At 53.3% G+C, this 12,128-nt stretch overlaps 1 protein-coding gene across 1 annotated transcript; it reads left to right on the forward strand.

Moving 5' to 3' along the window:
- The first annotated feature begins 7,931 nt into the window (after positions 1-7,931).
- Positions 7,932-11,447, forward strand: ADRA2A (adrenoceptor alpha 2A). Its single transcript, XM_046943358.1, has 2 exons — positions 7,932-9,652; positions 9,742-11,447. The coding sequence occupies exon 1, from the start codon at positions 8,135-8,137 to the stop codon at positions 9,467-9,469; it is 1,335 nt and encodes a 444-aa protein (XP_046799314.1). The 5' UTR covers positions 7,932-8,134; the 3' UTR covers positions 9,470-9,652; positions 9,742-11,447.
- Positions 11,448-12,128: the final 681 nt, after the last annotated feature.

Genomic DNA, 12,128 nt, shown 5'->3' on the forward strand with positions numbered 1-12,128 from the left:
TCCAAAGTACTTGCTGTGGTAGTATGGAGTCGGATCCGACTGCCCAACAGTCCGTGTCCAAGTGGAGGATGACCCTGTTGCTGTAAGTGATTTGGGGATCTGAGCACGGTGAATCCAAGGGGTTCCCCATTGCACCCCGGCAGTGGCTGTCCCGTGCCATGGTGATGGCTGCGTCCCACCTCTCTCCATCTAACAATGCTGAGTGGTGGTTGGGGCTGTGAGGGCACTCTCCTGCACCTCTGGAATACTGCTCAGAGCTTGCCAGCCAGAGCCTGCTGAGCTTGCCAAGAGAGAATCGGCTTCAGTAGCCCTTGATAAATTTGGCAAATTCACAGAAGTGCTTTTTTCTTTTTTATTTCTTTTCCCTAAATCTATTTACTTCTAGCCTCTACAACATCCTGTGTCTAATAATTCTACAATATAATTATGTGCTGGGTGAAAAAGTGCTTCCTTCTGCTTGTTTCAAACCACACCACCTGATTTCATTTGGAGAGTCCCCAGTTCTTGTATTCTGAGAAATTCATGAAGGATCTTGCCTCTTCATTTGCTTTTTACTTTTCTTCACAGTTTTTGCTGAGGAGGAGTGGCTTTCCATCAAGTCATGGTTCTAGTTTTGTTTTTTAATGATGCTCAAACAACAACTCATCCATTCTGGGGTAATTCTTGTTACCTTTCTCCATAGTTTTCCAGCCCAGGTGCGACTCCTTTTCCCCATTCATGGTCTTTAGCAAGCTGCTTTGTTCTTTGCATTCCAGCCTGCAACGTGAAAGTGCAGCTGTTAAGAAAAACTGGAATTGAGTGGGTGATAAGGCTTAGTGCAAAATTTTGGTGGGGAATAATCCTACTACCAAATGATCCGACTGGGGTTTAGATTTCAGATGCCAACCACCCACTGCAATAATAAATGGTTTCCTCTGATCAGCTGTAGCGCTGATTTTCCTCATCTCTTGTAAGTAGGTTTGAGAGGCAAAGTTGATGCCGAACTTTACGCGGGTATGTTGATTTAAAGACTGCTGGAATTGATAACTGTATTCATAGTAGCAAGAGAGCGTGGTTTGGGAAGATGTGCCTTTGAGTATTTCAGCTGGCTTTTTTAAACTGCCCAAGCTCAACGTTTTCTGAAAGCATCGAGAAATTTCTAGTATTGTTGTTCACTTTTTCTTTGCAGCTGTAGGTCGGCACAGCACTGGTTGGGTTCCATCTTCCCAGGATGGGACCTCGCCAGCCATGATCAGTTTCTATTCAAGAGCATCCACAGATGAGCCTGGCTTCAGAAGAGCAACACATCAGAGCTCCAAATGAGTGAAAAGGGAAGAAAATTTATGTTCTTGGCACGCTGTATCCTAAGGTCTGTATTAAGGCATCAGGAAGTACGCAGGTGGTCAGTTGGGCAACTCTGGTGAGACAAAGGGATTGCGTTTTGGTGTAACGAATCCAGCCTACATGATTGAGGACACTGAGTCTCCCAGCACTGCTGTCCAGTGGTGTGTCCCAACTGCCACTGGGAAGTTATGCATTTCTGTGCCTCGGTGTTTGGCCTGCAAACACAGATAGTGCTTTTGGGTTGGATGTGGTGGCAACAGCAGCCTATGCCAGGAAAAGAAAAGGTGTTAAAGGGCTGGAGATGGTGAGCTTTGATACAATTAGAAGAGACAGAGTGCCTTGAAAGCTGATTTGTTTTGCTTTTGCAAGCCGTTTCAGTCGAATAAAATATATCATCTCTTCATAGGAGCCTTGCCTCACTTAGGATTGTAAGAGTGGGAGATAATTTGATTACCGAGATCAAATAATGATGTTTTAGAGGAGGAGCCATCTGGAGTTTTTGAGTGAGCAGCTGGCAGCCTGGGCTGCACAGTTAATTATCTGACTTGTATGCCTTGCAACTATTTTTCCACTGCAAAACCTTTTAAGAGTCTTCAGAGATCAATCTACCCCACTCCCTCTGAGTAAGATGCTATCTACAAAATTGCACACAAGTGTTCCATTTTAAAAGCTCTTTCCACAACACCATCCTTTCCTTTCTGTTGGTAAAGTATTTCTTTGTTGAAGCTCGTAACGAATCCTTTATTTGCTGTCCTTTGGTAGTTTCTTCAGTTGACCAATTGGCCGCTTTGCTTTTTGTCCTGCGTTGTTACAGCTGTGCTATGTGAAGTGATTCCCAAACTTAATATGTGCAATTCTAATAGAAACGCCTCTTTTTTTTTTCCCCAAGAAAATCTCAAAACACTGCTTGAGAGCAGGCATGGCACGAACAGCACTGCAAAACTCTTCCCTGTTTATGACCTCAGCTTTGTTGGATGCCCTTCAATTTATTTTCATTTTTTGTCCTTGCCAAGTATGTTAGCTGGGTGGGAAGTTACAACTAAGAAGTTTGAGTCATCTGCCCTTGCCAGCAAGAAAAAGGGCGAGAAGTTCAGCTGGTCAGGGAGCTGCTGGTAAGAGGCAGCTCTGGTGTCAGGCTTTTTAGTCTGCAAGTAAAGCGCTTTTTGGGTCTGCTGAGCTGTGCCAGCGTGCCAGGATGTGGAGTTCCACGTGGTGCTGGTGTGGGGACCAGAGAGCTTCCCAGTGGCCTCAGGCAGCTGGAAGTTTGCCTAGAAAGGGTGAGAAGAGCTGGAGGAAATCCCCTAGAAGAAAGCTGGGCCAAGTGGTGAGTGGGTCTGTGCAGCCAGCCCTCCCCAGTGCCGTGTGTTGGAGAGTTTTGGTGTATGAACACCTACAGGGTGGATGGTTTGTCCTGGGGTGTCTGTTGAGGCTCAGATAGGAATGCGTTTGGATTCAGAAATTCTATGGCTGATTTTTGTCCAGACCTTTTAGGAAGAATGCCTTAGTTCATGGGATGACACAGCACTAAGCAGTACTCAGAGCTCTGGAATATGCGCCATACTTAATGCTCATCGCTTTTGCTTTAGGAAAACCCACATGCTTCCACAATTAAATGGTTAGTGAAATATTAATGAGAAAGTGTCATTCTCACTTCATAGAGACATTTAATTCCCCATAAATATTTATTTTTCAAAAATTAGATTTTCTCAAGATACGTATGAAAGCATTGCTTCCTACCACTCGTGTCTCTAGCTCAGCTGAAGGGCGATTCACACCAGATGGTACCGATGGATCAGAGGTGGTTTTCAGCTGCTGAGGCTGTGCTGGCGAGGTGCTCAGGGACCTGAGAGCCCTCCGGGGTGGCCCAGGCTCAGTTCCTGGTTGTGTGGCTAAGGAAGGTTTGCAGGGCTGTTGGTTGAAGCCAGCTGAAATGAGCAGTGAGCTGCCTTTCTGGAGTTTTGGGGGCCGCCTCTAACCCGGCTGAACTGGAAGGGTGAGGTGAAGTCCTGATTCCAGTTGCAGTTTTCCTGTCAGTGCAGTTGGGATGTGCCTCTGGTAACGCTCAGGCACCGTGTGGCATTTTCCACTTCTTTCTGGGTGTCACCCAGCAAACTGCTTGGGCTTAACCAGTGGAATCTGGAGTTACGGAAGGGTTTGGTACTCACCATCTCTTGGGAGATCAAGCATCTCTTCACATTTGCTTTCCCTTTCCACCCGGTGGCATGAAGCTGTGATGAGGAGGGTCAGGTTGGGTATCAGGAAAAGGTTCTTCACCAGTGATGCTTCAGACCAAGTCGTGGATTATTTTGCTCTTTAATTCTGTGTGGCGATAATTTACCTTGCTGCCTTGGGTGTCCATGGGGAAAAAGAAAACTGGAATCAAAAAGGCCCAAGTGTGGATGCATTATTCCTCTTCTCTCAGTATCCTGTGTACCGGCCTGCCTTCTCTGAGCGCTTTATGCTGGTCACACATTAGCGCCCTCATATACAATTTCCAGATAGGATAAATGTTTCCTGGGGAGAGAGCGACTTCGTGTTGCTGAAAAGCAGGTCATAGAGCTGAATAAGCAAATAAATCACACGCTGGTGTTTAAACTTAATTTGAGCCTTACAGAAAAAAAAATGTTGTACCTTGCAATCTGTACGGGGTTAATCGTATTGTAGCCAAGGAGGGAACGGGCTCAGTAAGGATGATGGATTCCCCTCTGTGATGCGCTGCGCGCAGGGTCTGCACACACAAGGATGGAAGCCCCACCTCTGGAGAGAAGAGTCAGGGTTGGTAAAGCCCACTGAGATCATCTGATCCAACCATCGACCCATCACCACCGTGCCCACTGAACTGTGTCCTGGGTGGCTGTCAGCCCGGGCAGAGGGGGCTTCGTGCAGGGCTGTGGTTTAGGACTGGGGGAGCAGCACAGCTCTGGATGCTGCCCTGCATCCTTGTCCCCATCCCCTGCTGCAGGAGGGAGGGACAGAAGCTGACATAGAGAGAAGCTTCCCTGCGGGTCCAGCTGCAGCTCCTGCGCGATATCTCAGCGCTATTTGCTTTTGCCACTAGATGGTGAAGTAAGTAGCAAACGGGAGCGCCGAGTCTCCCCGTGTTCCCTGGCTGCCTCCCTCCTCGTGGAGCTGCGCCAACGTGCTCTGCTTTCTGGGAACCCGGCAATTCCAGGCAATTGTGCTCAGTGTGGCTCAGCCTTCGAGAAGCGCTGCTGCCACCCGGAGTGCTTTGATCCCCGCCTGCAGCGCTGCCACGCTGGGTTCATTTCGGCCAAGCTGGGTTAAACCGAGCAAACCTGCCCGCTGTGGGTGTGCGTGGGGCACTGGTGCTGAACATCTGCACCTCGCCTGGGGGGCGAAGGGATGGAGGATGAGGTTCTCTCCCCATGGCAACCGGAGATGGGGACCTGCCAGGTGGGCGCTGCAGCCTCGGGGTGCTGCTGTCTGCAGCCGGGAGCACTGCTGTCATGGCTTTGGATGGAGATGGTGAAGGGCAGGGAGGCAAAGGGTAGATGTGAGATGATGGCTGTGGCTCAAAGGAGAGCAACCTGATGGAATGAGTTATGGCTTCTCAGCTGCGTAATTGAGTGCAAACCTCTCCCAGTTATGAAACAAAAAGCTTCATAGAGAGGTAGCCTCAGTGTTGCCTGAAACATGGGCTGGCTCTGCTGGTGAAAGGTGACCTTCTGAGCTGCAGGTCACCTGCTGCATGGGATTGAGGGAAGGCTGCAAGGAAAGCTGACAGCACCCAATCTCTCTTCACCCTGCCTGCTCAGCATGAAGTGCCTGAGTGGCACTTTACAGGGGGGTAAAGCAGTGGATGAATGTGAAGCTCACATGAGCACTGTGCCTGTGCCCCAAGCTCCACCACGCTGCAGCTGGTAGCACGGCAATGTTTACCTTGGCTGTCAGCATTGGGCTGCACAACCGAACCTGCTGCTTAGAATCCTGCCTGACAGGGCTGGCAACCTGAGCGTGGCTCATGGGCAAACACGAGCGGGGCTTTAAAGCTGTTTGCAAAACAGTATGGAAGGGGCGGGTGGTTGCATGGGGGCTGTCTCAACGCTGGTCTGAGCCAGTGTAGGGCAGTGAGGATCTGCCATGGTCGGTGATACTCAGCGTGCTGCTCTGCACAGCCGGCAGCGGGGTGCTGTCCTTTGGCTCCTTCTGTACCCATCTGTTCAAATAACTCAGGGAAGCACAGCCCAGAGCCGAGGCTGGGCAAACCCCACAGCAAAGCTCTGCAGAAGGCACTGCCGTGAGGTGGAAGAAAAGAGCAAAATGCACATCTGTGGCACAGCAGTGGGTGGGGAAGGGGAGGGCTGTGGGGCTGTATGTGTGTGTGGGGCGAAGCGCCCGAGCAGCCGGTAGGGATGGACAGGGGGTGGCCAGGCCTGCTGCACTTGTGATGATTTTTTCATTTTAAAGTGTGTTTTCTTTTTCCTTTGAAAGAGGGAAAAGATGAATCACAGCACTCGCGGTGGGGCAGTGCTTTGGCTGACGGTGTTGTTGGGCAGCAATGCACCCACTGGGGCCAGGGCTGTGTGCTGGAGGTCTGCGCCTCTTCCACGGCACCTTCTGAGGTATCAGAGCAAAGGAAAAGGGGGAAAGCAGTGTTTGTTGTGGCCCGGTTTGGTTGTGCCCTGGGTCTGCAGCTCTCGGGGTGCGAACCTCTTCCTGGGCTGTCCCACTGGCACATGCTGATGGAGTTGGGGCTGCAGAGCCCTGGTTGCTCTCATCAGCCTTGTTAGCAGCACGCATCCAAATGCTGAGCAACCGCATGCCAGCACCAGGGGACTGATATCAAAATTTTATTTACTGTTCCCCCCCCCCCCCCCCCCCCCCCCCCCCAAGCTTTTTCTCTACAGTCTTCCACGGCTACAAACACTCATTTCTCACCAAATCCCAGGACTCTGAGTGCTGAGGCTTTATAACAAATTACCGTAATGCGTGGGATGGACTCCTATCACAGCCCTCCTGCAGGAGTGGGTGTGCTTGGGGGCTATCCTGGGGGGTCTGCGCCAGCCCTGGTGCTTCCCACCATTGTGGCAGAGCTGTGAGATGACCTGGATGGAGGCTGAAAGGGAGATATGATGCTACTGCGGTGTTTACAGGTGCTGCTGAGGCTCCAGCTCTGCTTTCTTGATGTCACAGCTCAGAGTGGATGTGGCTGGGTTGAGCTTCAGGTGGATTGAGGGGTTTCCAGCTACAAAAGGAGAGAGAAAATTGAAGCAGCTGTTGTGGTTTCATCATTTACGTCTATGCTCTGCCTGGGTTGAGGAATGTGGCTCATGAGGACGCGCTGAGTGCTCCAGAAAGGTGCAAGGTCCCAGTACAGCACTGCCAGCCTCGCTGCAGCCCCAGGTGAGTCTCTGCACCCTCTGTCTCCACGTGCCTTGAGGTATGAAGTCAGATTTTATAAGTTGCACCTAGTCTGATGGAGGTCGGTGTGCACAGGAAAGTGAGTGTGTGTGTATGTGTGTCACCGTGGCCTCGCTTTACAGACCTGAAGGCACTCTCTGTAGATGGCATCTGCAAAATGGGCATCTCCCCCACTGCCCTCACACCCATGTCAGCCCTGCAGGCTGTGCCCAGCAGCTCCCACACCCCACATCTCAGGCCCTGCTTCATGTCACTGCTTATAGCACAGTGTGGGGATGAGGGAACAGGGCTTTCTCCTTCTTGCACTGCAACTACCTTTACTGGCTCAAGCACCTGGCGTGGTGATTAATTGAGAGCTGCCTGAACCCTGGTCATCCTTAGAGACATCTAAAAGTGAGAGCAAAGAGCCCATGAGCGTGAAAGCTGGGGCTGTGTGGGTCAGCACTGTGTGCATGCTGAGAACTGGGGGCCCCACGGTGTGCCACCACTGCTTTTTGCTGTTAACGAGGTTCTGTGATGCTGCTGCAACTCAGGGGAATGAAGCCAGCACGTGGGGCAGACGTGGGGCTGCCGCCCGCCTCCCATCCCCATGCGTGGAGGGGGGACTGCGAGAGCCTGCGGGGAGCTGGGGGGTGAGGGGTAGGAGGAACCCCCCGGGGCCGGCTGCGGCTGCTGGCGTTCGGCTGCCGCGGGCCGGGACCTCGCGTGGGTGCTGCGGCCACGAGGGCCGCTGCGTGCAGTGCGGTGCGGCGGCCAGCAGGTGCCACTGCCCCCCCGCGCTGCCTGGGGCCGCCGCCGCCCGGCCGCTCCCCCCGCCTCGCGTCCCCCCCACTCGCGACGGCCCGAAGCAGCCTCGCGGCCGTGTGGGTGTGCGGGAGGAAGAGGGAGGGGGTGCTCCCCCGGGGCACGGCCGCATGGGGAGAGGTGCCCAAGCGGGACGGGGCGGCACCGCGCCGCGGGGCTGCGATGCTCGTGGGGGGGGGGCTGGGGGTGGGCGCGGGGCTGCCGGTGCCGGGGGGGCAGCGTGCAGGATGCGGACCGGGCTGAGTCTGTCGGCACTGGAGGCGAAGCTGCGGTGTGTGTGTGTGTGCGAGCGGCGCGTCTGCCCGCGTCCGTGTGTGTGTGTATGTGCGTGTGCGCGCACCGGGGGCAGTTCCCCACGTGGGGCTGACGCGGCAGCCCCGGCCTGATCCGGGGCTATAAAGCGGCTCCGCGGCGAGCGAAGCAGAGCAGCCTCCGCCGGCTGCAGCCCCGGACCCGCTCCGCTTCGCGCCCGGCATGAGCCGCGCCCGCCCACGCCCCCCCGGCCGCCGCCGCTCAGCCCCCGCCCGGGCGGCGCCGCTGTAGGAGCGCGGAGCTCCGCGGAGAGCCGGGAGCGGCGCGGGTGGGGCAGGGGGCGAAGGGCGGGGGTGTCCGCGCAGCGGGGTTGATGTTTAACCCGGAGCGCCCGTTCACGGAGAGGGGCCACTTCTTCTCCTCCATGGAGTACCAGCGGCAGCTGGAGGAGGAGGAGGGCTACCCGCCTTCCGGCGCCAACGGGACTTTCAACGACAGCGGGGCCGGGCTGGGATGGAGCATGCCGTACCCCCTGCACACCACCGTCACCCTCATCAGCCTGGTGGGCTTGCTCATGCTCTTCACCGTCTTCGGCAACGTCCTGGTCATCATTGCTGTCTTCACCAGCCGGGCGCTCAAGGCCCCCCAGAACCTCTTCCTGGTGTCCTTAGCCTCGGCCGACATCCTGGTGGCCACGCTGGTCATCCCCTTCTCCCTGGCGAACGAGGTGATGGGCTACTGGTACTTCGGCAAAGTCTGGTGTGAGATCTACCTGGCCTTGGACGTGCTGTTCTGCACCTCCTCCATCGTGCATCTGTGCGCCATCAGCCTGGACCGCTACTGGTCCATCACACAAGCCATCGAGTACAACCTCAAGCGCACCCCGCGCCGCATCAAGTGCATCATCTTCATCGTCTGGGTCATCTCGGCCGTCATCTCCTTCCCGCCGCTCATCTCCATAGAGAAGAAGAGTGGGCAGCAGGTGGACCAGTGGGCGGCAGGGTGCAAGATCAATGACGAGAAGTGGTACATCATCTCGTCGAGCATCGGCTCCTTCTTCACCCCGTGTCTCATCATGATCCTGGTCTACGTGCGCATCTATCAGATAGCCAAGAGGCGAACCAGGGTCCCGCTGAACAAAAGGCCAGAGCGCCCGGAGAAAAAGCAGAACGGCCTGGCCGACAAGGAGGAACTGCCTGCCTCAGCCCAGCTCAATGGAGAGAAAGCGGCCGGAGCTGGCGATGGGCAGGAGGGAGAGGTCAACGGCATAGACATGGAGGAAACCTCCTCCTCTGAGCACCAGGAGAACAACCAGCCCAAGAAATCAGAGAGACCCCTGCGGGGAAAGACCAAGACTAAGCTGAGCCAGATTAAGCCTGGGGACACTTTGCCCAGGAAGACGGAGGAGGAGAGGAACACCAAAGGGTCCCGGTGGAGGGGCAGGCAGAACCGGGAGAAACGTTTCACTTTCGTGCTGGCGGTGGTGATTGGGGTCTTCGTCATCTGCTGGTTCCCATTCTTCTTCACCTACACGCTGACCGCGGTCTGCAAGAGCTGCTCTGTGCCTCCCACCCTCTTCAAGTTCTTCTTCTGGTTCGGTTACTGCAATAGCTCCTTGAACCCCGTCATCTACACCATTTTCAACCACGACTTCAGACGGGCCTTCAAAAGGATCCTCTGCAGGATAGAGAGGAAAAGGATCGTTTGAAGGACCCACTGGGATGGGCAGGACTAATAACTCAAGACTTTGCAAGAGAGTAAGGCATGGCTCTCTTGGGTTGCGCTTGCATGGGATGGTTTCCTTCAGCTTGTGAGCAGGAAGCCTTCCAAACCCGAGATGAGCCCACTGAAATGCCCAACAGCGGCAGCGAGGAGCGGCAGGCGAGTGGAGGTCCGAGCCTGGCACTCGGCTCCCAGGGGAGGATGGCTTTCCATTCGCTCGGTTTACTTTGTGAGGTTTTTTTTTTCCTTTTGTCACAGAGTCTCTCAGTGGATATTTTCATGACTGCTCAGTTTGACTCTTTAAAGACAAATGGCGCACAGCTCCGTGAGATGAACGGCAAAGAGGGAGTATGGCCCTTCAGAGGTGTTGGCTTTTTATTTTGTTGTATCTTCCCCCCCTCCCACCCCCCTATCCCATTGTATGTGTAATTAATTTTAACCCCCTTGTAAAATACGGTATTGTATCTCCGAATCTGAACGTCTTAATTTTTGTAAGGCAAGCAGCTTTGAAACTGTGAATGCTTTAAGTATGTTTGACACCTGAAAACTCCCTCTCTCCCCACTCCCTGAAATCCCCCTTACTCAAAACCAACAAAGAGTTACAGCAGTTTCCCCTGCCTGGCAAGTGGGTAATATTACCAGCGTTCCCATTTCCAATGTCCTGTTGTTGTTCTTTTTTTCTCTTTTTTTTTCTTTTTTTCTCTTTCTGGCCATAAAGCTGAGGATCATGCTCCCTGCCAGACTAGCTTTTCCTTTTTTCTCATTTTTCTATTTTCTTTTTTCCTTTTCTCTCTGTCCTACCTGATTCTGTTGAATTCAGTGCTGCCCGTGTATGATAAGGCTGAGCTGTAACTTCCCTGTCCCTACCAGCGGGAGCAGAGCCGCGGGGCGGTTGCTGTGTAGGTGGGCACCCAAGGGCTGCTGAGGGCTCTTTCTCACGCCGTGCAGAGCTTGGGACCCAGCCAAGCTCCCAGCAACTTCCCCTTGGCTGATATGACACCGTATCGAAGCGCCAAAGCGTGCTCAATGCGAACTCGGTTCCCCCACCCCCGACTGTAAATAGATAACGTTTCAAAGCAAACGTCAGCGCTCCGTGTATCACGCTGTCTTGTTTCTATTGATTTTCTGCTGTTTCAACTCCCGCTGCATTTCCTGCGGGCTCGCTGGGGCTGTGCACACGGCCGTTCCGAGTGAGGGAGAGTTAAGTTTGCAATCTGCCTCTCTCATCTGCCCTAGGAAATGCTGAAGCATCCCTCTTTCAGTCTTACACAGGGCAAAGCTCTGGAATGGGGAACTTCCCCGCAGGTTCCCCAGTATTTTATAGTGTAAGCGAGTGCTTTTTTAGTTAAAAAAAAAACAACCACAAAGTGTAAATATTGTGAGGCTGGAGCAGGAGAGGGAGTTAATGCTGCTTTTACACTCCTCTCCTGAGATGTCTTTCAGCTTTTTCTGCTCACAACTAAAAACCTGAACAGAACAAATGTCACATCCTTCTGCCATGGGGACATTCCTGGAGAACGCTAAAAGGAAAACCTTCCTGATCTCTCTTAATAAAGGAGTCTGCAAGCCTCCCAGTGCCACCCATACGGCTCTTCAGCGATGACAGATCGTAGGAACTGCTTGGAGAAGGCAACGTTTAAGGCTCACGTATAGCATGGATTTGCCTTCTGTAGGGTTGCGTGGTGCGCAGGAAGAGACTTTAAAGCAGCGACTTTTTACTTTGGGATGTGCTCTGCTGATTTTGCTCTCTTCTGACTTTGCATTCACTCGGAGGGTGCCCGGATGCACCCTGGGACCTGGAGAGCAGTGTTTACATTCACTTGCATTTTCAGAGTTGAATCCTCGGAAGGTGAGGAAAGCAAATAAACTGTGCTTTACTTGTAAAAACAAAGCAGAAAACACAAGCAGGGGTTGCTACAATGGATGATTATTTTTAATAAATAAAAGAGTGTTTACAGGTCGAGCGTGAAAGCCTCCTGAATCATCTGTTAGCCGCGTTGTATTCTTCCCAGCTGCTCACCGGTTCTCGGACAGCTTTGCTCTCAATGCTGTTAAAGAACACGGTGGGAAAAGCAGTGGTGCTTCCTGAAAGGCGTTGTGACAGCAGGTAGGGAACAATGGCTCGCTTCATCGCGCAGGGGCAGAGCAACAAATGAGTCCTTGGTGTTTCTTGTTCTTCTCCATCCCCCCCCCTCATGGCACGGTAAGAGCATTCATGTGTTTCTTAGAGAAAAGAGCTTAGATGTGATTTGCTCCTCAGAAATGCAGCCTGGCCCTGGTTTTGCCTCTCGCTGGGGCTGCCCAGCTGCAGCAGTTTTGTAGCTCATTGGTTGAGCAGGTCTGTAGTAATTAGGTCGCAGATGGGATTAGAAGTGATTGGGCTGGAAGGAGACGTTCCTGCATATATGCAGGAGTGCCCACGTGGCTAGAGGGGTTCACAGGCCTGGAGACTGTGATGGAGGCAGGTGTTCTGCTGTCTCCTCTGCCTGCTGGTACACCTGTTGGCTTTGACAGGTTTTCCCAAGCAGATCCCCGGGGAGATGTAGGGGTTGGCAACTGAGAGGCTATCAGTCACACTTCCCCATACTTCTGTCTGTCTGCTGGCCTCCTGGCCGAGTCTCTAGCACAGCCAGTGTTTTGCTGGG

Source organism: Gallus gallus, chromosome 6 (assembly GCF_016699485.2).
Source record: "Gallus gallus isolate bGalGal1 chromosome 6, bGalGal1.mat.broiler.GRCg7b, whole genome shotgun sequence".
Taxonomy (NCBI): Eukaryota; Metazoa; Chordata; class Aves; order Galliformes; family Phasianidae; genus Gallus; species Gallus gallus.